The sequence below is a fragment of the Charadrius vociferus genome, unplaced genomic scaffold (assembly GCF_000708025.1).
Source record: "Charadrius vociferus isolate BGI_N301 unplaced genomic scaffold, ASM70802v2 scaffold163, whole genome shotgun sequence".
Classification (NCBI taxonomy): domain Eukaryota; kingdom Metazoa; phylum Chordata; class Aves; order Charadriiformes; family Charadriidae; genus Charadrius; species Charadrius vociferus.
This window is the reverse complement of record NW_009648332.1, coordinates 9,986,154-10,009,998: the sequence shown is the minus strand read 5'-3', so window position 1 is coordinate 10,009,998 and position 23,845 is coordinate 9,986,154. Positions and strand designations below refer to the sequence as shown.

General features: G+C 39.0%; 1 protein-coding gene across 1 annotated transcript in view; it reads left to right on the top strand.

The window, feature by feature from the left end:
• LOC104286140 (vitellogenin-1-like) overlaps positions 1-23,845 on the top strand; it is a 42,853-nt gene that overhangs the window by 5,566 nt on the left and 13,442 nt on the right. Inside the window, exons 5-22 of the mRNA XM_009884697.1 lie at positions 58-219; positions 904-1,055; positions 3,462-3,612; positions 3,712-3,869; positions 3,984-4,149; positions 5,257-5,379; positions 6,895-7,113; positions 9,197-9,414; positions 9,500-9,597; positions 13,756-13,880; positions 13,965-14,066; positions 14,153-14,272; positions 14,534-14,723; positions 14,812-14,905; positions 15,018-15,203; positions 20,269-20,413; positions 22,002-22,221; positions 23,085-23,254. Of these exons, the coding sequence (XP_009882999.1) occupies positions 58-219; positions 904-1,055; positions 3,462-3,612; positions 3,712-3,869; positions 3,984-4,149; positions 5,257-5,379; positions 6,895-7,113; positions 9,197-9,414; positions 9,500-9,597; positions 13,756-13,880; positions 13,965-14,066; positions 14,153-14,272; positions 14,534-14,723; positions 14,812-14,905; positions 15,018-15,203; positions 20,269-20,413; positions 22,002-22,221; positions 23,085-23,254 (2,799 nt within the window). The remainder of the gene's footprint in view (positions 1-57; positions 220-903; positions 1,056-3,461; positions 3,613-3,711; positions 3,870-3,983; positions 4,150-5,256; positions 5,380-6,894; positions 7,114-9,196; positions 9,415-9,499; positions 9,598-13,755; positions 13,881-13,964; positions 14,067-14,152; positions 14,273-14,533; positions 14,724-14,811; positions 14,906-15,017; positions 15,204-20,268; positions 20,414-22,001; positions 22,222-23,084; positions 23,255-23,845) is intronic.

Sequence of the window (23,845 nt, the reverse complement as noted above, 5' to 3'; positions counted from 1 at the left end):
ACTGATGAAGCTTTGCATAGGTGTGAACTTCTCTGATCACATTCTCACTTTTGCCAGGCTGGGATCGGAGGTATTTGCAACACAACATACGCAATCCAGGAAAACAAGAGAGCAAACTTAGTCTATGTGACCAAATCCAAGGACCTCAACAGTTGTGAAGAGAAAGTTCAAATGGTCACAGGTTCGGCATACACTCATCCGTGCCAGACCTGCCAGCAGGTAAATTAAAGTGGTATTATACGTATTTTATATCCATATACAGGGAGCCATTGGGCATCCACGTTATCTCTTGCTTTGTTACATTTAAAATGAGAGAAGAGTTAGATCTTCTGTATCTAGTTATCAACATTTTATTTCTGTATGAAAATCAGATCCACAGAGCAGCAGAAGGCTGTGCTGCAGACTGTCATGTACTGCAGATGCACTTCAACTGTCTTAAATTTGCTGGCTTGGAAACCATTAATTATCATCATGAGTTAATTCACCTACTCTGTTGAGTAAAAAAGATAGTCACAATGTCCAGTTTCTGCTATTCAAGATAGGTACTGCAGCATCTTATTATAATCCTGTCTTTGAAATAAGAAATCGTGTGGCTTACACTGCTGCTCTCCTCAGAATCTGTGTCTCCTTCTCAAGGGAATAACCAATTACTTACACTTGGGAAAGGGAAAAACTAGCTAACACTTCTTTGCAGTAAACGTAACGGAGCCAGGCAGTGTGCCTGACCTCTCCCATGGAAGTGTGCACGCAGAATTCACACAAACTGCTCATATGGCCAATGAACAAAAGGCCCTGGAAAATAAGGGGGTTGAAGCGGGTGATGTAATAGCTTCTCGTCACAGAATTTAGGAGTTTAATGACTTTCTATTTTCTTTGTTTCTTTGCTTTTTTTATGTTATAAAGAGAAACAAGAATTCCCGGGCAACTGCTACTTACAATTACAAAATTAAATATACACGTAATGAAGCTGTAATTACACAAGCTGAAGTTGAGGAAATCCACCAGTTTGCACCCTTCAATGAGATAACAGGAGGAAATGCTATAGTAGAAGCAAGGTACTGTACATATGTCTTTAATTCAGCTACTAACTCAGCATCTCAATAATCTGGTCAGACTCCATAACTGACATAAATCCTTTACTTCCACAGCCTATTGTTTGCCAGTATTTAATTACATAAAATCCCAAACAGTTCATAAAAACAACCTTCACCGTTAGTTGTAAATCTGAAACATGCACATCACTATCCAAATTTTGTTAGCTAAACTTGGCAGGGTTTGACTATTTTATTTCTCAGGGATATTTGATTTATGTCATAAAAGCCAAAACAAATGTAATTCCATCTGAAAAATTGTGAACTAATATATTTGCAGCAAAATACTTTGAAAGACAGTTAGTCACTGAAAGAGAGTTCCCTGGAAAATAATAATGCAGTAAGAGACCCTGGAGACCAGTTCACAAGAAACCTAGATAGGACTTTGGATTCCAATACACTTCCTAAGTACAGTGGGCTCCTTGCAAATCCCCCATCAAAACAGTTTCTTGGTAGGAAATTGGGTTTTATTGCAAAAAGATTGGGCACAAAACATGTAAAATGTGTTTGCTTTTCCACAGCAAATTTTGCATATTTCTTTAGCAAGTTTGGGGCAAAATGAGAATATGGTTGTCTAGGAAATTAAACCCCTGCTCATTTTTAGCTCAAGCCCCCAAACTTTCAGTGTTTGAGAGTTTTTTCATCTGCTTCAAAATCATCTATTGAAAAAATTTTTAGTTACCTGCTTTAGTGATGGACTCTGTAGGCAGGGGTGCCCTACTGAAGAGGGAGGCTTTTTGCATAAAGGCCACTGTACAGAAGATATACCTCAGTCCCACTCCAGCTGCTGTAATCTTGCATTGCTCCACTAGCTTCTACAAGAATCTATCAGTATAATATAGTTTTGGAAACAGCAACATCAGAAAGTTCATGTCAATAAATTGCTGATTAACTTCATTAGTATGATGAACATGTTCAGTTTGGCTAACCAGAAAAAAAAAAAAAAGAGAACTGTAAAGGTGAAAGTGGCTTTACCATCTCACACAATCAAGGTGAAGATAGATACAACTGTAGTGCTTTTCTCAGATTATAGGTTGTTGTGAGTGAGCATTAGTCTTGAGCCAATGGACTTTTGCTGATTTAAACTGTCCTGCAAGCCTGCATAGACTGCCTTCCTTACTGTTCTCCCTCAGGTACTGAGCCCCCAGAAAGGGTAGTGCCTTTACTTTTCCACATTTTCTCTAGATCTTTTGCATTGCACAGCAGACGGGGGCAAATATAAGATAGCTGGGAAGATGCAGATGTGTCACACAAGTCTTCAGAAGTTATTTCTACAATGCACTTTTGGTGTTAAAATAAAAAAATAAAAAAGAGAGAAAAATCTAACATCAAGGACTTAAGAGATTTGGAGCTGAGTTTTCAGACCTGTTCAGCGTAAGCCTCTTGCAGCACCTTTCAAAGCCAAGAGAGGTTTTACTATTGTTTCACCATTTTAATCCTATATTTAGTATTCATTTGCTCTTCTCTTCAGCGTATAACATTTCCCCATCTATTCTAGGCAGATATATCTCTTCCCAAAACAATGATGATAAAGACATAATAGATTCGTCATGTTCCGGAAGGGGGACTTAAATCTGTCCAAGTGTACCTGATGTTATACTTTTTGACCCAAATGCCCTTTCAATAATATTGTATAAAATTTCAAGAGAGAAAAAATCTCTGCTGATTCTGTAGTGATTTATATTCAAATTCCAGTGGCTTGTCTGCAAAGCAGTTATATGCTATTTTCTGCAGCAGTTCTCTGCAATCCATATGGAAGGAGTGGATAGAAATGATACAGAAGATCGTCGTAGAGATTCCAAAATAAACACGCCAATTTTTTACAGAGATTTTGAGATACTGTGTAGTACAACAATATTGCTTTTGGACTGTTTTCAGTTGTTCAGTACAAATGCTTAACTTTATTATAGTGTCCTGAATGACCTATTTGAAACGTTATTGGTGGGATAGGATGCATCCCTTTAGCTGAAAATGTAGCAAAGATAGAAGATGTTTACAAAGAGTCTCTCATTGGAGTTATTCTTAATAACAAAGGCTTAGTGCTCCTTGAAAAGTTTCCAAAAGCTTGAGTATTTTCCGAAGACTGATCCTGAATTTATCTTTCCCTTTTTGTATGGGAAATCTAGTTTGAAACTTCATGGGAATCTTTTATCTTCTTCATTCCCGTGACATTCAGCTTGCCTTCTCAGAGTGTGGTTCTGAGCATCATCTCAAAATGTATCTGTTTGTAAATACCTTTGCCCCTCGATAACAAAACCTCTTCAAAACAATTGTAGTTGTATTGCAATGCAGGGAGGCAGAAACGCTGTTCTCTTTTTAGTTTGTACCCTGCATCTTGTGATGTTATCTCCCTGGATTCCTCCATTCCAGACAGAAACTTGCTTTGACTGATGTGCAAAAGCATATGGCAGAGGTCCCACCAAAAGAATACCAGAATCGTGGGTCGCTTCAGTACCAGTTTGGCAGTGAATTGCTTCAGCTTCCTGTCCATTTATTCAGAATAAAAAATGTGGAAAGCCAGGTAAAGTTCAGCCACTGGACAGACTCTTTGTTGGGGGTTGGAATCGGTGCATGGGGGAAACAATGTGTGTGAGCTTCATGCATTTTAATCTTCCTGCAGATAGAGGAAAGCCTGCAAGACCTCGTAGAGACCACGTCTGAACAGCTTGCCAGTGATGCACCAGCAAAAGCCCTCAAGCTTATGCACCTCTTCCGTGCAGCAAATGAGGAGAATTACGAGTCAGTGTGGAAACAGTTCTCCAGTCGGCCAGCGTACAGGTACAAGCAATACAAGTGGTGATTCTTCTGCTGGTAACTCTCTGTTGGAGACCATCTGGGATGGCTGTGTTCAAATGCAGATCTGGAAAATGGTCCTTGCCTTTCCCATTCCAGGCGCTACATTTTGGATATAATTCCTGCAGTTGCCAGTCACCGTGCACTCAGGTTCTTGAGGCATAAAATGGAAAGGCAAGAACTCACTAACTGGGAAGCAGCTCAGATGGTGCTTGTGGCTCTGCACTCAAGCACACCAACTCAGGACGTGATGGAGGAAGCAACGGTAGGATTCTCTAAACACTCTCAAACAGCTCTTTACGGATTTTAGCATCATATGTCATATTTATTCCTTTGACAAGACTGCAAAGGTTTTGAAAATATAAAGGTTTTATGTCCTCTAGTGAGGTTGAAAGGAGTTTATTTCCTGACTGTCTTAAGGGGAGCAGAATGCAAATGAAAAGGGCAAAAATGAATCCAGAATGAAACAGGAAAGAAAGAGTAAAATACCCCTCAGTGACAGAGGTTATTACTGCAAACAGTGGTTTCTTGTCTTCCTTTGTCCAAATGTACTTTATAGTTACATCAGATTAAATCTCTACCTGAGTGTCTACAAAGACTAGGGGGTAAGAAACACATATTTGTTGTATCCATGTATTTGTCCAGACTGACCTATCAGGATGCTTATAAGTCAGAGCAGATCTATCAAAATCAAGGGAATTATGCCAATGTGGAGACAATATAGGAGAAACTGTCATGATTTTTACAATTTTTTCCTATTCTGCAGGGTCAGATTCTACCCTCAGATGCAGGAACTTATCTCTGCCTACCCTAGGTAGAGACCACAAATCTCAAAGTAGAGTTTTGCCCTCTGTAAAAGCTGTGACAGCCCGGCTCTTACTGTGCGGTAATGCTCTGCTTCCCACGCAAGGAAGCAGTGGGCTGGTGCCTCCTGTCAGCTCCTACATTTATACAAAATATTCCTGTCTGTCCAAAGTCCTGAGGTCCATTCACAATGTATCTCAAGTTTTTTGTACCTATAGCTGAGGCAATTATAAAACAATGATGAATGTTTCTTGAATAATGTGTGTTTTTCCATTCCATAACTGGGTGATTTCCTCCCTTTGGATTACAGCCTATGCCAAATTTAAATCTGAAACGCTATAAAAGCAACAGATCTGCCTTCCAGATGTTACTTGGAATTACTTTACGATTGCATTGTCAAACACAGTAATATCCACTGGTCAAACACAGTAATATCCACTGATTAACAATAAACCCATCAATACAAAAATATCAAAAGCCTGGTTTTGCCTTGCATTCGGCAGAAACATATTTTTTAATATTGTTACCTCTTATTAATGGTGGTAACGAGCAACTGCTTTCTTCCCAGCTCATCGTGAAAAAACATTGCCCACGCTCAAGTACTGTACTTGGCAAGGTTTGCCATCTCAGCTACGCGTCACTCTGCCACAAACAGTGCTCTTCATCAGACTCCTGCTCTGAATGTCTCCAGGTAACCACATTGTTATTTATCGTTTAAAAGAAAAATTAAGCCTTGAGTCCTTTCTTCATTATTCAGAAATCTGTATTTCTGTTCACTACAGTGTTTCCTTTGGGAAAGGAACCCCAGTTGGTTAAATACAGCATTTTATCTTTAGATTAACACACGAAAAAGAGTGAAAAGAAGCAGCATATAATTCATAGCACTTTCTATCTGAGTATCGCTGAGTGTTTTATTGCCAATTGTTAATGAAGTCCCATGGCACTGCTCTGAAATACTTTAAATATAGGTACTTATATGTACTTATAAATAAACTAAGTGACACAAAAGCCCATTTTTTTTTCCCAAAGTCATGTAGCCCAGCCATTTCTCAGCCAGAAGCAGAGCCCAGTCATCCATGTAGACTATAAGCTTTCAACAATATCCTGCACTGCTTTTAATCAGCGGGCCTGAAAACAGTTTAAATAGGCAGTAAATAACATTTCCACCTTCTAGAGATGCATGTCGTGGTTTACAGAGGTCGGCCACTCAGCCAGTGATAAAGAGGGAAAGTGAAATAGGAGTTTTCAGTCTTCAACACTGGTTAGTCCACCATCCCCAGTAAGAGCAGGGTGTTCCCAACACGATGTGTGCCTGCCATGACTTTTCTCCTGTAGTACACAGGCATGGCCAACATTCTGACATGCATCTCCTGTGTTACAACTGCCACCGATCTTCTTGAGCTAATAAAATCCGAGAAGCCCAGTGCCAGGGAATGGAAATTCTTTCCCAAAGGAAATGACTGTATGGACTTATTCAATGCGTTTCAAATGTCCATTCATTCAATTAGTAATATCAAATGGAATGTTTCTGCACCATCAGTGGGTGTCAAATGTGATGTTTTAAAGCATGGGAACTGCATTGAAGTTATCCTATAACTCCTCAGAGTTTCTATTAGGATATACTTCTTGTCTCATATTCAACCTTCAGACAAGTATTTGTAATCTTGATACACAAATGTGTGATCCAGTTGCTTACAACGAAGGCTATAAAATGGCCTGGTGATCTCATTGCTAGCTATTATTGCACACTAAAAAGTGGATGCTAGAGTTGAAGTTAAGAGCACCACCACTAGCCATATCTTCAGGAATCTTATTTGAGGGTCTGAAAAATTTAACTGTATCTGCCTTTTTGCACCTGTCTTCAACCGTTAGACAGAGATAATCAAATAGCATTATTGCAGGTTTCCCAACTCTCCCTGAAAGTCAGTGGGAACTAGGTCCTAGCCATTACTTTTTCTTTTAAAAATCTTACTTGATAACTTTAAGGCATAGTGATGAAGAAGCTGTTCATTGCAGCTTTCTTGGCTATGCTTGTTCTATGAATAAAATGTCCTATTCATGAGGACAAAAAGAATTCAAAAATATTTAAAATAAGTGAATTGAACAAACTGAAATTATCAAAGTCAAACCTCAGAATAGACTGGGGGATGGGATATAGATAAGAGCTGGAATTGAACTCACCAAAAGATTTGTTTTCTCTTTTCAGTTACTTCATGGCTTTGCAGGAGAGGCATTGAGCAAGTCTAACACAGAAGAAATTTCCCTGGCTTTGAAAGCCCTTGGGAATGTAGGACATCCAGCCAGCATCAAGCACATCAAGAAATTTTTGCCAGGCTATGCAGCCGCTGCCTCAGACCTGCCACTCAAAGTCCATGCGACTGCTGTGATGGCCCTGAAAAACATAGGCATGAAAGACCCCAAAATGGTAAGGGAACAAAGCCTCCTCCTTTGCACTTAGGATATCCCAACTCAAGGCTTCTAATCAATGATCAGTGATGATGGGGAAGCAGACCTTTTTTTTCAGATGTGGTTGTAATACCTGGAGGTTTTTAAATACTTAACCATTCCTTCCTTGGCATGTCTTATTCCATTTGACATTAAGCTATAGTATTTCAGACTGCAACAAAAATCCCATTAAAAGGTTACATTCGTTACCCTATTACCCTGTCGTTGAAGACAAATCAGTATTTCCATTGCAAACTTTTATTTTCCAAGGACATTAGACAGAAAGCTAAATTATTGACCAAAGTGTGTTTAGTGCTACTTCAACTTTGGTATGTGAGAGAACAACAAAACAAGGTTTTCAGAGAATTGACATTTAATACTGAGTGTCACATCTAATCGTAATTCAAGACCAGATCTTATTGTAAATAGATACTAGAGGTCTGCATCCTAATTACAAATTTACAGACATTGTGTGGGTTTAAGTCATAAACAGAACATTTACTAAATGTGACTTTTGTCCCTGAACAAGATAATGATTAGATATCAGGTACAATGGTTACGCAGGCATAGTCTCATCCACCACAGACATCACTTTACAATCATTTTCACCTTAAGGCAATCTACTTCTAAAAGGAAACCTTGCATTTTTGAGATTTTTTTTTCCTGGTGCTGAATTTTTTTGTTTTATATAAGACTATTCTGAATCTAAAAAGTAAAATAAAAGCTTTCATTAACTATTGTCCTACTAATCTGTACCAGTTTTTCCATTATACTTATTTTTTGCATATGACTTCCAGTTTGAGTGCACATATTGATCCACAGACAATAGTGTGACAGGGTATGCTTTTAAGCAAAAGAATAAAGAAACAATTTACTAGAGTGCAGGAGCTAGATGAGGAAAAGCAGGGGGGGAGGAGAGAATAGCAAGGGTAGGAGTTAGGATATTTGCTGGGAAAAAAAAAGCCAATCTGGTGTTTGACAACAATGCTGTGTCTCTGATTGACCTTTGGCACAGCTTTTCACATCTGACCCAGAGCACTGTTTAGTTCCATATTCTGTGCATTTGCTTTGGAGAAAGTCAATCCAGAGCAAGTTAATGACTGTCTCCAGATTTTTCACTGCTCAAAAACCAGTTTAATGCCTGGTTTGCAGTTAGGAACACACCTATAGTTGCATTAAATAGACTTAATACATGGTCTGTCTTTTTTATTGTTTAATTTGAAAAGGTAGTTACATTTAGAAAGAGGCTATTGCATCCTTATCATCACTTTTACCTTGATATTTGATAAACAACATACGCAAATTAGTAAAACCAATCGGGCATTTCCAAACTTCATTGAAGTTTTCTGGATAGGACTGTTCATTGGAGAGCGTGGACGTGCGCCGTCGCAGGCAGGACAAGACTGTGCAGAGGGGCTGCCAGAACAGTGTTACACCATCCACATCCATTTTGAAGTTGGGGTCAAAGGCTTCAGTGCAGCTCATAGAAACTGGAAAGGTTCCACTACAAAATTAGTCTTAATACTGAATATTGCTGGGGTCAAGCCCATTGGTCACAAGTAGTACCGTGAAAATTACATTTGTTGCATGAACTTTGAGTTTTAAACTGCCTATATGACATAGGGATTTCTGGCAGTAAATTGGTTTTTGTTCTAGCAGAAAGGGCTCCAGGAGATCAAATGATTGGAAATAAGGCATACCTTTATGGGTAGGGAGAAGTGATCACTGAAACCACTTCTCAGGTATGTGATGGATCCATGAAATCTCCTTTACCTGGAGTGGTTATGCTCAGGTATATTTTTCTACAGCTTAAAAAGGCATAATAGACTTGATATAGAAGTCATCCAGTGAAGTTCCTTGGCTTTGATTGTGCAGAAAGTCAGACTACGCTACCATAATGCCCCTTCCAGTCCTCAGACTATGAAAACAGGAACGTTGTTGCCGTAATAACTGAATACAAATTTTTACTGCACTGATGATGAAGAGATTGTTCCTTGGTGATGAATGGTTATTAGCAAAATGTTCAAACATACTGTAGATTTGAATATATCTATTATTTTCAGGTCCAGGCCATTACCCTTGAGATTTTCCTGAATCACAAAATCCATCCTCGGCTCCGAATGCTAGCTGCAGTGGTTTTGCTTGAAACCAAGCCAAGTCTTCCAATACTGATGACATTAGCTGATGCTGTGCTGAAGGAACCTAGCATGCAAGTGGCAAGTTTCATCTACTCTCACCTGAGGGCCCTGGGTAGAAGCACAGCTCCAGATCTTCAAGTGATGTAAGGAAATGCTGCATCCCTTCCTTAGATGAAAAACTTGTTGCAAACTAATTGAGGTGTTAATGTGCTCATGGAATTTTTTCAGGGCTTCTGCCTGCAGAATGGCTATCAGAGCATTAAGTCCCAAATTTGACAGATCTGGATATCAGTTCAGCAAGGTTTTCCGCTTCAGTATGTTTAAAGGTAAGATTCCATAGATTTTGTAGAGAAATATATGCAGGTCAATGTGTGAAAAAAATCATACAGTGTGAGAACCTAAATCTCCTAGCCAGCTGGTGAGCTGCATGTTGTTCCTCCATATTCTCCTAAGTTCAGTGAAAAAAAAAAAAAATCTCAGTCTCTCCATTTGGAGAGTGTTTAGGTCCCTGTGTGTTTTGCATTGTGCACTGCCAGCATGAAATTACCGGAGGGCTTGTGGGGCTCTAACCCTCCATTTTCATTAGCCAGTGAGGCACATGCTCCTGTATCAAATGCTGTAGACTCAGTGGTGCTTAACAATTTCATACCATTGTTCAGCACCAAACAAACAGAAGGGACCTAAATTACTGCTGAAGCGGATTAATTTCTACTGGTGTTGAACACCTACAACTCTCGCTGAATTCAAATGTGATGCTAAATACTCTTCACCCCAACAGTAGTGTCCAGTGAAACAGCAAATTCTGAAAACATTCAAATGTGGCAATTCATTCAACTCAGGCTTATTCCCTAAAGATTTTTCTTGCACCTTCCTACCAGGATTCTTCACTGGAATGAGCAGATCCACGCATGGGATCTGGAGTTGCATAAAAACGTAGTCAGAGTAGGGGGGACCAGATCAGAAGACAGCTCTTGCTGGGCTAAAATGTAGCTATTTCCTTTTTCCATGTATGTTATTTTTCTCAGTAGAGATTTTTTAAGCCACTCACCTATGTAAACGACCATGACAGCCTCAGTGATTTGGCATATGTAGCTTAGCTGGCAGACTAGGGAGATTTTATCTGCAAACACAGCCTCCTTACACATGCTGTTTATCTAGGAGGACTTGGATGTTTTTAGCACTTTTTTTATTCACTGCTACATATAAAGATTCTTTTCAAAGTAATCAACAGAATAGGAGACACTGAAATACCTGAAATCCACAGTGCTAGATGTACAAGTATTTTTGCCTTCTTTTTGGATGGTTTGAAAGACTTTTGTAGATCTTATAGTTGCCCTGCCCCTGTTTCATGGTTTTTATATAACAATTTAATATGCTTTATAATAAAAATAAATATAATACATACCACAACAACCACTGTAATATATAATACCCATGCTTGCTGCCTCTGACATGGAGACAGAGAGTGCCCGAAGAAATACAGTCACCAATATGTACTGTATGAACTTTTGTACCATTTAAAATGCATTCAGGGAGAGATACATTTTCCAGTAATATGCAGATATGTGTTTCCATTTTCAGGTACTCATTTTCTTCTCTTGGTTTTGCTTTTAAAATGAAGCTATCTGAATTTTTGCACAGTGAGAAAAAAAGGGTGCAGTAGGCATGAGGGCAGCTGGCAGAGGGCTATGTGAAATGAATTACTTTGTTCTGGCTGTAGCCTGGAAATACAGCACGTCGATGAATTGCTGTTACCTCTTGGTGAACACCAATATCAGAAATTTGGTTACCGTGCATATGTAACCTTTAAACCTCTCATCCTGAAGAATAGGTAGCAAGATCCTTTTCTCACACATGCTAATCTTAGATTTGGGTAACTCAGTTAAGTAAATGAAGTCAATCCTCTATTACACTGGTGTGGGAGGAGGATCCATCCTCCAGGTTTCTGATTTGATTTGTCTCCACTAGCCACAGATGAAACGTGTTTCCGTAAGTCCATTCTGAAGGAGTTACCATAGTGACGGCTGTAATGCAGTACCTATTTCCTTGCTAAAAACAAAAATGTGCTCTCAGCATCACAGATCTTCGTGGTGCTAGATGCTGAATTTTTAGTGGCAGGCAATAATGTCACTGAATCTCTCTCTAATCTGGAATCTGTCACACATGGCCATCACAAATAGCGCTTCATGCTCTATATACTGCTACTGAAATCAAAGGGATGACCCAGGTTCTGCTCAGTGTGAGGACTGACAGAATCCTCCTCTTAATATGCAGAAATTCATATAATTAAACATGTGTACCAGTGTTCATAGGTACCAAAGACTGCTTTCTTTGATCACTGATTTTTTCTTACCTCTTCCTTGGGTTAAGACATTTAGTCAGAGATATGCAGGTGCCATCACACTCTCACAGTGAAGTGGCTCCAGTGCATCATCTGACTGTGTCAGTAAGATGTTTCATTGGTAAATATTTTCTTAGAGCATTAGAGCTATGTAATGCCTGAGGTATGGAAAACATCCTTGCTCTCTTCGAGTCGATGAATTCTGTATAATCATTTAATCATTTATGAGCAACACTTCTTATTAAGTATCAGTAAGTACCATGGGTTATTTTTTACCTAACAGTTTTCATAGATTAGAACACACACACACAAAAAAAAAAAAAAATGCCTTAACAAATTCACAGAAAGTACCATGTATTATTGTAATGTTCAGTCCACGTAACAATTAGGACTGTTTTGGCTAAGCTCATCAGAGGAAGTCTTCACATTTCCAAGTCTCAAGTTACCTTACTAGTAATGTCACAGTCTGGCATCGCTTTGCTTTTTATTTTCTATAAGATCAGCATTAAAATGTGAGCTTTTATCATCTCTCTTTGCTATCTGTTGAAGGTTCTCCACTGATTCCTCTGTGATCAGCGGGGTGGCATAAATACCTGTATTTTGATTGTAGAAGCTGTTACTGAACCACGTATGTTGTAGGTAGATAGAGCCTAGTGCTTTGGATAGCACCAAAGCTTCACACAGCAAAAGAGTGAAGGTGATGTAATGAAATGACAGTTCATACAGATTTAGCAGACTAAATGGATTGCTTTTCTAACAGACTGTTTCTCAAATACATGAAAAAAATGGAATCTGTCCTGAGAAATTAGAAATCAAAATCAGTCCCAGTAATCTGATACAAAACATTTAGTGTGAAGAATAAGTGAGGGTAAATGACCCCCCATCCAGACCCCAGTCTGCACACACGGATTCAAAAGAGAGTGGGAAGGTGTTGACTCACAAGTGAGATGTTATCTGAAACACAGAGCCTGGCACTAGACAAGTAATACAGGCATGAGAATTCCATAACACCCTACATTTGTGAACCGAGTGATAATATTTTCTTTAAATCTTGGCTAAATAATTTATGAGAATTTAGGCATTCTTTTTCTGGAAAGAGGTCAAAGACTCACTCCCTCTCATAATGCTTGAAAATATATATCCTACAATTCATCAAACTTTTCTCTACAGATACTGAAATGATTGGTCTAGATCTTCCAGGGCTCTGCCATTATCCTGGCTGTACTTGATTCCCAAAGCTGATTTCTGGTGGTGCTGGGATTTATGGCACCTATTAACAAGAGGATAGCAGAAATTTAACATAGGAACTCCTAAAATAATTCCCTCTCCTCCAACTAGTGTAGGAAGAGAAGAGAGAGGAGGGTTGGAAGAAAGAAAGCAGAACAGGGATGCCTAAGTACCATGTCAACCTTGTTCCTCTTGAAACCTAAGGGAACTGAGAAAAGCCTTGGTATTACTTTAACTCAGAAAACAGGACTGTACAGAGCTGTGCCAAGATCAGGAAGAATATATGTCTGTGGTCTGCACTGATTATCTGTATCAAATCATTATGGAAGATAAACATAAAGTAGAGAAAAAAAAGACACAAATTATGTTTGCTCAAAGTTCACTCAATAGTTAACAATTACTTAAGAATTAGTGTATTTCATATAAGAAGTTACAACATTTGGAACAAGATGTATCAAATTGCCTCTGAGTCATTTGAGAAACCAATCCACACCTCACCATCTGTCCTTATAGGACATCTATGTCACTTTCACTAAACTATTAGCAAAGGATGGCAAATCTGTTTCCATTTCTGGTTCCCTTTGTCAAGTTGCCCTAAATGATGTCTCATAAAAGCATTTCATGAGCTGACATTACAGAATCTGACCTGATGTAAATGATATAACAGGAGCAACTGGAAAAATAGCATAACCACCATGCAATGAGCAGGGGGCTTGTAATTTTGCCCATTAATAGTTAAAAAATGCAGAATATTCTGCTTATGACTGTTTATAACATCAGTTTTATAGCTGGGTTTTCTGGCCTTTCTCGTATCATGCTGTATCTGTTGAATTATGCAATTTGTAAATTGATACAATCTGCACACTGTGGCTTTAAAAACTAACTGTGCTGTGTTTTGCTCCCTGTTTCTCTTCAGAGCTCCTTATGAGTGGACTGGCAGCTAAATATTTGGTATTGAATAATGCGGGCAGCTTAATTCCAACAATGGCAATGTCCCAGCTGCGGACACATTTCCTTGGAAGAGTGGCTGATCCCTTGGAGGTAATTGGGTCTACCAACAATGTGCCCTCTCATCCCTTCTTATGACCATCCTCATCCCATTGGCATTTACACTTCTTCCCACAGGTGGGAATAACAGTTGAAGGACTGCAGGAGATGTTTGCTAAAGGTTACTCTCCTGATGGGGACTGGGAGACTGACTATGACTTCAAGGAAATCCTGAAAACGGTAAATTCTCAGGGAACAGAAAATCTCTAAGGTATTGCTGCCCCAAATGTTATGAAGAATCAGACTTTCTTCCTCTTCTCACACAGCTCTCTGACTGGAAGGCATTCTCCAGTGACAAACCTTTTGCATCAGGCTACCTGAAGATGTTTGGCCAAGAGTTGTTCTTTGGCGGGCTTGATAAAAACGCTATCCAAAACGCATTGCAGGTATCATTTCAAAAACACCCCCACTAAAGCATCAAAAGCTTTAATATACTGTTTCTTTCACACATTCTCTCCCCTTTTTTTAACTTTTTAATTCAAGAGGGGTTTTTTGTCTTTAGTATTAATCAAGGCAAATAAGGTCAAGCTTTGATCAGGATTAGCTATAATCATCACTGGCAGACTTTCCCCTGAGGCATAGTTAATGACACAGATCATGATATTCAAGTTCTGCTTATTTACACAAGTTGAATTCTGTAATTGCAGGCATGGTATGGACCTGATGAAAAAATCCCTTCGATAAGGAGAATAATCAGTAGCCTTCAAAGTGGTGTAGGGAGGCAGTGGACCAAAGCTTTACTGTCCTCTGAGATCCGTCACATTGTGCCCACCTGCACTGGGTTCCCGATGGAGACCAGTTTCTATTACTCTTCTATCACAAAAGTTGCAGGAAATGGTAATGTAGTTCAAGACGAGCAATACAAACATGTTTGTCAGGACTGGGTGGGGATTTTTAACACTTGTTTTTGCTTTCTTTCTAATAGTTCAAGCACAGATTACACCTTCTCCAAAGTCTGATTTCAGATTCACTGAGTTACTGAATGCCAATGTTAGGCTGCGATCCAAAATGAGCCTGAGGTAAATATTTAGTATAAAATAAAAGAATCATATTTTCAAGTGACAGAGGCCATAAAAATTCAAGAGCTGTTTGCTGTTTGAACATAATTACACCCTCATTCTACCTTTTCAGCATGGCTAAGGAGATGACCTTCGTAATGGGAATCAACACACAAATGGTCCAGGCAGGGCTGGAAGCACACACCAAAATGAATGCTCATGTACCTGTGAATGTTGTTGCCACTGTCAATATGAAGGAAAAAAATATCAAAATTGAAATTCCACCATGTAAAGATGAGACTAACATAATTACTGTAAGGTAAGACATAGCACTCATTATCTTTCTATGTAGCGATGCAGAGTCTTTCCAAATAAAACAGAACATTTGCTTAGGGATCTGGCCTTTGACTGACAGCTTGGGTAACCAACAATGATTGGTGTAGTTTATTTAATTTAAATGAAATGACATGTACCAAAGCTTGGCTTGAAAATATGCTTTACTTCCTGTGGTCTTCACCTGATAATCCCCTTTAGGACCATTTTTCAGTTCTTAAGACCCATAAGCTATTTGAAACACACATGGCATAAAATTTCAGTCCCAATACATATATTTGTACTGGAGACACTAGGTAAGACACAAGCCAGCTGAATCCTATCAGTTATAACACAGAATCCATATATATTTGCATTTGATGCCTTGAAGCGTAGAGAACTTGGTGTTTCTTGTGTTTTTACCTTGTTTCCCTGTGGCTGCCATTTGGTTTTCTTGCCTGTTAGGTCTAGTTGATTTATTATCAGTGCATGCAATTACAATACACTCTGGAAAACTATTGTAGCCAGATGCCAAACAAATGAAAACAGATGGAAATACAAGCACAAAGAGAGGGAGGAAACAGAAAGAGTATGTCCAAGGAATCAAAGCAGTAGACCAAAGCTTAGAAAACTTTCACACACACATGAAAAAATACTGAGAAAGACAAGCTGAAAATTCATCACAAAGGAAAAAGCGTCACTGACAAAAGAAATCAGCTATAATACAATCTGCAGAAATGTTAACAAGTTTCTGCTGTAGGAATACAGCCGTAACAAAAGAGCTCAGTTGCTCGATCCAGCTGCAATTAGCATTCATGGCTGCTGGCCCAGAGAAGCTCCACAGGTCTCTCAGTTTAGCCACCACAGAGGCTATCGTTATTCTCCCTTGCCCTTAAATGGTCACAGACCATCCTATTAGGCATTTGACATCACATCCTCCTCCCTAAGATGATTCCTCTGCTCCATAGAATGTGACTATAGTCAGGTTCTCCATGCAGTGGAGGGAGCATTTTGGCAGTTCATAGAGCATCCATTAGCTGTGTATAAGCTGCTGGGGCAACACAGCACAAAAGTTTGGTTCAGATTCTGGTGAAGACCAGGACAGTCTGCTCCCAAGGTCATCAGGGACAGCAGGCACCTGCTGTCACTAGCTCTCACTGTTGGAGAGGATGAGGCAGATATTAATGAACTCAATAAGGATGCTGAGCTGAAATAAGAGTATTGGATGCTGGTATGGAGTTTAGAGCCTCAAGCGGAGCTAAAAATGTTAGCAGAAAGATCCTCCCTGCAAAGCGAAATAAAAAATATTTTCCTCGTTTGACTTAAGGGGAAATCAAATCAGACACAAAAAAAGGGTTAAATGCATTGCCAGAAAGCATAAAGTCAGTATCAGAGGCAGGGGATTACAGCGGAGGAGCCCCTGAGTTCCAGCGCAAGCCCTGCTCTAGACCCTGCAGCATTATCATTTATAAAATGAAGTAGTCAGTGGGAAATGGCTCTATAATGCCAAGTATATGAGAAAGCTAATACTCACTAGCTAACTTTTAGCACCATCAATTTTTCTCCGAAAAGCATTCCTGTTCACTGTTACAAAACAAATGGTCAGTGGAAATCACACAGAGCAATGAAACAGCAATGAGTGCAAGTGAAGGCAAAGCAATAACTGGAGAATGTAACATTGAATCACATCACTGAGGAGGTCAGAGAACAAGCAAAGTAAAATCTTAAAGGTATGAAGAGAAACAAGCAGACATGAGAGAGAGAGAAAGGATACATATATATTCTATATAGAATGAGTCAAAAATTTTAGTTTCTCATAGACTTTCTCTTCCTTTTGCATAGATCCACAATAAAGAACCTATAGAATTCAATATTTTAGAGATATTCTGATGCCTTCCCTTGTTCGCTTAAACTCCCCATTTAAAGAAATGGTTCTAGAAAGCTGTTGCTCTTTCATTTGTTTGTGAGCTCTGTTCAACATATTTTAGTATTGGACACTTTGTCTTGATGGTCAGTGGGTTACCGTCTATAGTATCATGTCATTAAAGCTAGTCAGGATGTGATATTATTTTCCCCTTCATCTCTCACATCCAGACGCAGGAAGCAAACAGTCTTCAATAGCATAAAGTTCAGTTATATCCTACACACCGTACAGGTTATAACCTATCACAGCTGTGGGATTTATATAAATTTTCAGGAGCTGAAGAGAAACTCAGGTGAGCAATCGCAGACTCTGAAGAAAAAAATAATGAAAACTTTGGTGATAGAGAGATTGCATTCCCAAGACAGATCGGCACATTACAGACTCGGCTTTCTTTATAGCAAAAATCAGAGCAAAATAATTAATCATACCATGGAGAGAATATATAGCATGTGTTTCAATTCAACCCTATCAAAGTTAAATTTAATTAAAAATAATAGTTATTTTTAAGGCTCTATTAACATAATTATTTAGTATACTACAGATGGCTACTTAAACACACTTTTAAACAAAATTTACAGGAAGAAGTAAAAATCAAATAAATTTCAGGGAAAATTAGAGCCCTGTGATTAAAGTATAAATATGGAGAGCTGCCAGAGAATGCACTTTGCAAATATATCACACATTCATAATGACAGGCTACTGGAGTATATACATAATCTTGAATAAAGCTGGTATCACAGGGCTTTTTTGCTTGTTTTAACTGTAGGATAGGCAGAAATTGCTTCACATGGGCATCTTATTTATAAGATGAATTATGAAATTACAACACTCTGTACAACATGGATACAGCACGTGTAGCAGAAAATGCAGAAGAGCCAGCGTACGCTGTGAGCTCGCAAGGCAGCATGGTGTGTTTGGGGACAGAGAAGGGAACTAACTGGCACTCCAAGCCTCTGGTTTTATAACACCTTTGCCCCAAGGTCAGAAGGATGGTGCGTAGGAAAGGCAGAAATTTTGATTTCACCACAGCAGAAAGAGAGCTAAAGCTCTGGTTGGAGGATTGTCTCTTCCTTCTCATTTATTTAGATGCGATGTCATGCCGTGCTTTAAAACCTGGGAAAATAGTTTTTCATTGGGTTTTTTTGTTTTAAACAGACATTGAGGTCTTCTGTCCCCATGTTAGGGATGTGTGTAAGGCTACACTCGCCGAAACATCAGTGGGCCCAACACAGCTGAATTGCTTGTCCCTTACCCCTGCAGTGAATTTGGCTTATACTATAGCACAGCTTCTTCTCTTATCCAAAAAATACACTAATACATATTGGAAAATCTCCTTTTTATTTTTTCTCCCTTGTGTGGGATCAGAGAGAACAGATTCTTTCATACCATAGCTTTAGGCCTTCTTTGTGACTGTTTTTCTTGTTAAAGCACCAGAGCTGGCTCTTGTAGCCTATTTTTACTGTGCCGTGTGATTCTGCAGACATTGACATGTGTCACCTGTGATGCAGCTACATTTGTCGGCTCTCTGTGCTCAACAGGGAGGAATCGATCCTCCACTTTCATTAGGTGGCAGGAGTAGACTATTGGCATAAAAAATACTAAAAAAAATTGGAAAAGAAACCCCAGGGCTTTCTGCTTGGAGACCCAGCCTGCAGTTCAGTGGTCATTTGAATTATTGAATGGGATTAAAATAAAAGCCATTTCCCTTTTTGTCCCTTTACCCAGATGAGCCATCTGAAATGCAAGTTGATTTGTATTTTCTTTTATCCCCTCAGCTTGTTAGGGAGAATATTTTATATCAGATACCATTCTTCAAGGTTCTCCTATCACCCAGCGTGGAGCGTTGCTGTCATGTCCTTATCTAAAAAAGGAGAGAGATGGAAAAGAAAACAAAGCCCACAGGTGACACAGGTTTTATTGAGGTGTTCCACATGAAGAGCAATTGTGTGCTTTACAGTGCACACAGCACGGTAGGAGCCTTCAAGAGGAAGAGAGGGCTATCAAATGAATACAGATTCATCTTTCAAATAGGTTAGATTGGAATTGCTCAGGCTAGTACAGGGTGGACCATATTAAAATAGAGACCATTTTGCAGACCATCTTTCCATTCACTGTCACAAAGGCCACCTCCGTTGGCAGACCACAAAAGCCCCTGGGCAAGCAGATCAGCTTCGTACTTGAGAAACAGCACATGGGGAATTTTGAGCTGAATGTTAGCGCTAAATTAGCACTAAACAGCTAATAAGGTAGAGTTAGCACAATGCTTATAGATGAGGGAAATAAGCTTTCATCTCTCAAAAGTGTTCAACATTCAGGAAGTTTCTCTGACCCAAAACAAAACTCATAGTAATCACAGCACTGTAACAACTTCCATGAAGGACGTGGGGTATGGAGCCAGACGGTCAATATATTTAGCTGTGAGAGTCTCAATCTCATGCCGCACCTTTTATCACTCCTCCTGGATCCTGACTAACACCCTTAGAGTCCACAACACTGGAAACAATGCACTGAATGCATTTACTTAAATAGGCTCTTAACCTTCCTACACATCTCCCTGTGATGTCTTGCCAAGCCACGAGTACCAGTGAATTTAGATCAAGCTGGAGACACTGACTTTGATGATTTCAGCCTCCTTTCTTTAACTTGGCTGTAACAAAATTTGCACAGGAATCAGTATTCAGTAACCACCAGTCTCCCAGTTATTTTTTGAAGTTATAGCACTATTTTCCTAAATATAATGTCAAAGTATATGAGAACTAAGATTAGCAGTGAACACACAGAAGATGAGCTTAAAAATTTAAAAGTCCAGAAGATCAAGATAGGAGGCTCAAAAATTTAATAATGTAAACCGCAGCCAGACTTCTAAGTGGGCAGTTCTTCAAGGTGGTAGGCATCCAGAGATCCCATCAACCTGTACACATGATTCTAAAAGCCTAACTGAGCTATCTGCCCCTGAGATTGGTCCATGCCTTTATTCACTCTTAACAGTCCTTGAAAATACAACTAACAGGAAAGATGCTGTAAATATCTGTAAAGCAATTTGCAAGCTATGATACTTGTTGCTGAGAACGTGCTACAAGGCATTATTCAGTTCTTTTCCTCAGCAGTGTTTTATCAATACAGGCTTCCTCTAATGTTTATTCTGCAGGTCTAAGACATTGGCTGTTACACGAAATATTGGGGATTTGGCTGCTAGTAAAATGACTCCAGTTCTTCTACCTGAAGCAGTGCCTGACATAATGAAAATGTCCTTCGATTCAGATTCTGCGTCAGGCGAGACTGATAACATCAGGGTAAATGATGTAGTGTCTGCCTATTCTTTTTGGGGCTTTTAATCAGTGGGACACCATTTCTTTTCCCCATAGGAAAATGTACTATTCATTTCTGACCAATGCTGCTTTGCTCAAAATAAGTCAGGTTCAATCTAATAACACAAATAGCCCTATAGTAACATTATTTTAAAATCTGGAGCGTAATACATCAGACTTGCAACACTTTTTCAAATACAAAAGCATTTTCATTGGTAATTAATTTTACACTGCCATCTACAGGATAGGCCCAAAATCTTAAAAATACTTTGCAACCATTATGCAAGCATCACGTTCCTGGGGCAGCCACAAATGTTCCACGAGATGCTCCATTGCTCAACTTGTAGAGCCGACTTTAATGCTTCTAAGTATCCCGATTCAAAGATGGATGGCAGTTTGTGTGTCAAACCAAATGACTTCCTGAGCTACAGTTTTCCGTAAAAGCCAGTACAGGCTTTCTGTGATGGGCAGCATTGCGAAGGCATCATCGTGACAATTCATTCAGTGAAAGACTGACAGAAGTGAGAAGTACACTGTCCTGTTCTGGTTTCATTGTTGTCCTGCAACTCTGAAGGGTTTTCAGATAAAACAAGAGATGAACAGAGGATGAGTACAGCACTTTCCTGTGGAGAAGTCAATAGGTAAACGTACTGTCAGTGAGAGCAGTGTCCAATATCCTGGAACAAGCAAAGTTCTGCTTTGTGCCTCTGTGCTGCCCTTCTGGAAAACTCAGCTCTCCACAGTTATTCTTAAATTAACAGAAACTGAAAAATGGCACTAACTGGAGCATTTCCCAGTATTATTAGAATTTCCTTTGGAAAGAAAAGATTAGCATTAAAATTCCAGTTTTTCAGTGGTGTTCGTGAAAGTTTGGAATCTTGTGAGACATGATAAAATGAGTATAAAATTAATTGCAAACCCGTATTACATGTGAAACGAAAGCTTATTATTACGTGTCTTCAGCTATTTGCTTCGTTGCTCCAGGAAATCATAGTTTACATTTCATGGATTTGATTCTAATTTTAATTAATTTTAATTAATTGTAATCTGCAAGCGTTGTTCAGCACATGTAAATGACATAGTTTTGAGTGGAAATTTCTAATATCTGATATGCTTTGACCATCTAGCTGCTATAGTCTCACATTCATGTCAGACCTGAACTGAGACAGAATTTTCATGGACATAGATGAAGGTTCTGTTGTTTGATCCAATTGTAAATCAAAGGAAAGAACTCCAGTCACTCTAAAGCACACTCAGATTTATCAAGAACCTGTTAACACTGTCTAATATTCCAGGAAAACAAAATTAAATATTTAGAATCAATTTGTGATATAATTTTCCATTCTTATAGCCTGAAGCTCTTTTTACTCTAGATAGTCTAATCAAGCCATTCAGTTGGTAATTTTGTCCAATTGAAAACCAAGTTGTTATATGTCATGGCCTTCCTATCACAAATAAACTGATTAATTTGTCCTGCAGAATACATGTAATTATGGCTGAAACAGGATGCCTAACATGCAAGTACTCCTCTTACTGTTGTCCAGTTTAACTTGTCATGTGTATTGTCTAACAGGACAGACAGTCTGCAGAAGATGTTTCATCAGGAAATTCCTTTTCCTTTGGACACTCTTCTTCCCGAAAAGAGCCATTTTTTCAGTCCATGTGCTCCAATGCAAGTACATTTGGGGTTCAAGTGTGCATTGAGAGGAAAAGCGTACACGCAGGATTTATCAAAAATGTGCCTCTTTATTACCTAGTTGGAGAGCACGCCCTTAGGATGAGCTTCAAGCCAGGTAAACACAACCATGCACCAAAAAAAGAGTAATGGGTGGGTGAGTAGGAGTGTGTGTATATACACATTCATATTTGTATATGTACATCTATATCTTTCATATCTTAAGTACGACTAAAACTACCATTAGACCTACCAGGCCTGCCAGTATTGCACCAGGAATCCCTTTCTCCCCCACTAGTCTGAGCAGCAGTTTCCCAGCTCCCGGCAATGCCACTCAGCATGGCCAGCGTCAAGCAGAGCTGATCTGTGCCTGCAGAGCGTGTCTGATGCATCATGAATCATTGGATTTGGGATGCAAGCACAGAGCAATTGGACATGGGCAGCAGATCTGATGCAGTGTCCTGTAGCTACACTCTAAAAACCCAGACTCTAAAAGGGAATTATGGATTAACCCTGCCATGATCTGGTCCTTAATGTCTTAATCCATGATCATAAGAAATGAAAGCACAGCAGACCACTGAATCTAGGTCTCCTAAGTATCAAACTAATGGCCTAACCACTGGACCATTCTTTACAATTCAAGAGTTGAGCCTCAGTTCCTTTCTGATGCCTAATTCGCTGTCCCATAGTGTTATTTAGTTAAGCAAACCGATTCACTTGACTTAAATCAGCTGATCATTCAGTTTATTGAGTTGAAAAGAATCTAGTATCATGCTAATATTTTAAAATCTGGTTATTACTAGTATGTGCTTTAGCTGTTACAGAACTTTTTTAACAAAGTTGCTAAATACCAAAAATAATCAATGAGCATTTATATTTTCATTTGGGGAAGAATGACTAAATAAACTATAGCAAAACTTGACCAGTTCTATTATTTAGTTGCTAATACTAACAGTAATACTAATTGTTGTGCAATTTCAGTTTACACAGAGGCACCTATTGAAAAAATACAAGTCACAATTCAAGCAGGAGACCAAGCTCCTACGAAAATGGTACGTTTAGTAACATTCGAAGATCCAGAGGCACAAGTATCTTCCAACAAAGAAGTAATTAAAAGAGTGAAGAAAATACTCGATGATACTGATGACCAGGTACTGCTGTAAAAATCCACTTCTAGATTTGTGGGAGACATTACACAAGGCTTAGTTATTTATATTTCTTCTTTTAAGTAGCCTCCTTTGTTTAGATAGTATACAAAAATTGGAAAATAAAGACAGGCTTTTGGGTACACAAGTCTTTTGTTTGCATTCATCTCTTCTGCAGGTGAAGGACATTGGAAACAATGGGGTGGTTTTCTATTTTTTTTTCTGAAAATCTCTTGTAAGATGCAAAATAGCCATTGTGTGCCCAAAAGGTAGTCTGCTCCTTCCAGCTACTGCAACTGTAGCAAAAAGGTATGACACCTACACAAATGGCCCTGAAGTAGTCACAGCTACAGCACTGTCATTACCAACATTAGTTACATGTAATTGTATGATCAACAATTTCTACACGTATTCATTATCACAAAAGGATTTGGGGTATTGTTCTGCTTATATGTGGTTTTAACACATGACTATGAGTAAGGCTTATTGTGATGTATTGCAAGAATGCTATCAGGCCTACATCTTGTCTTCAAAGGCAGCAGAGAGATGCATATCTCTCTGTATCTGATTTTACTTACAGCCTTCTGCAGGAACACA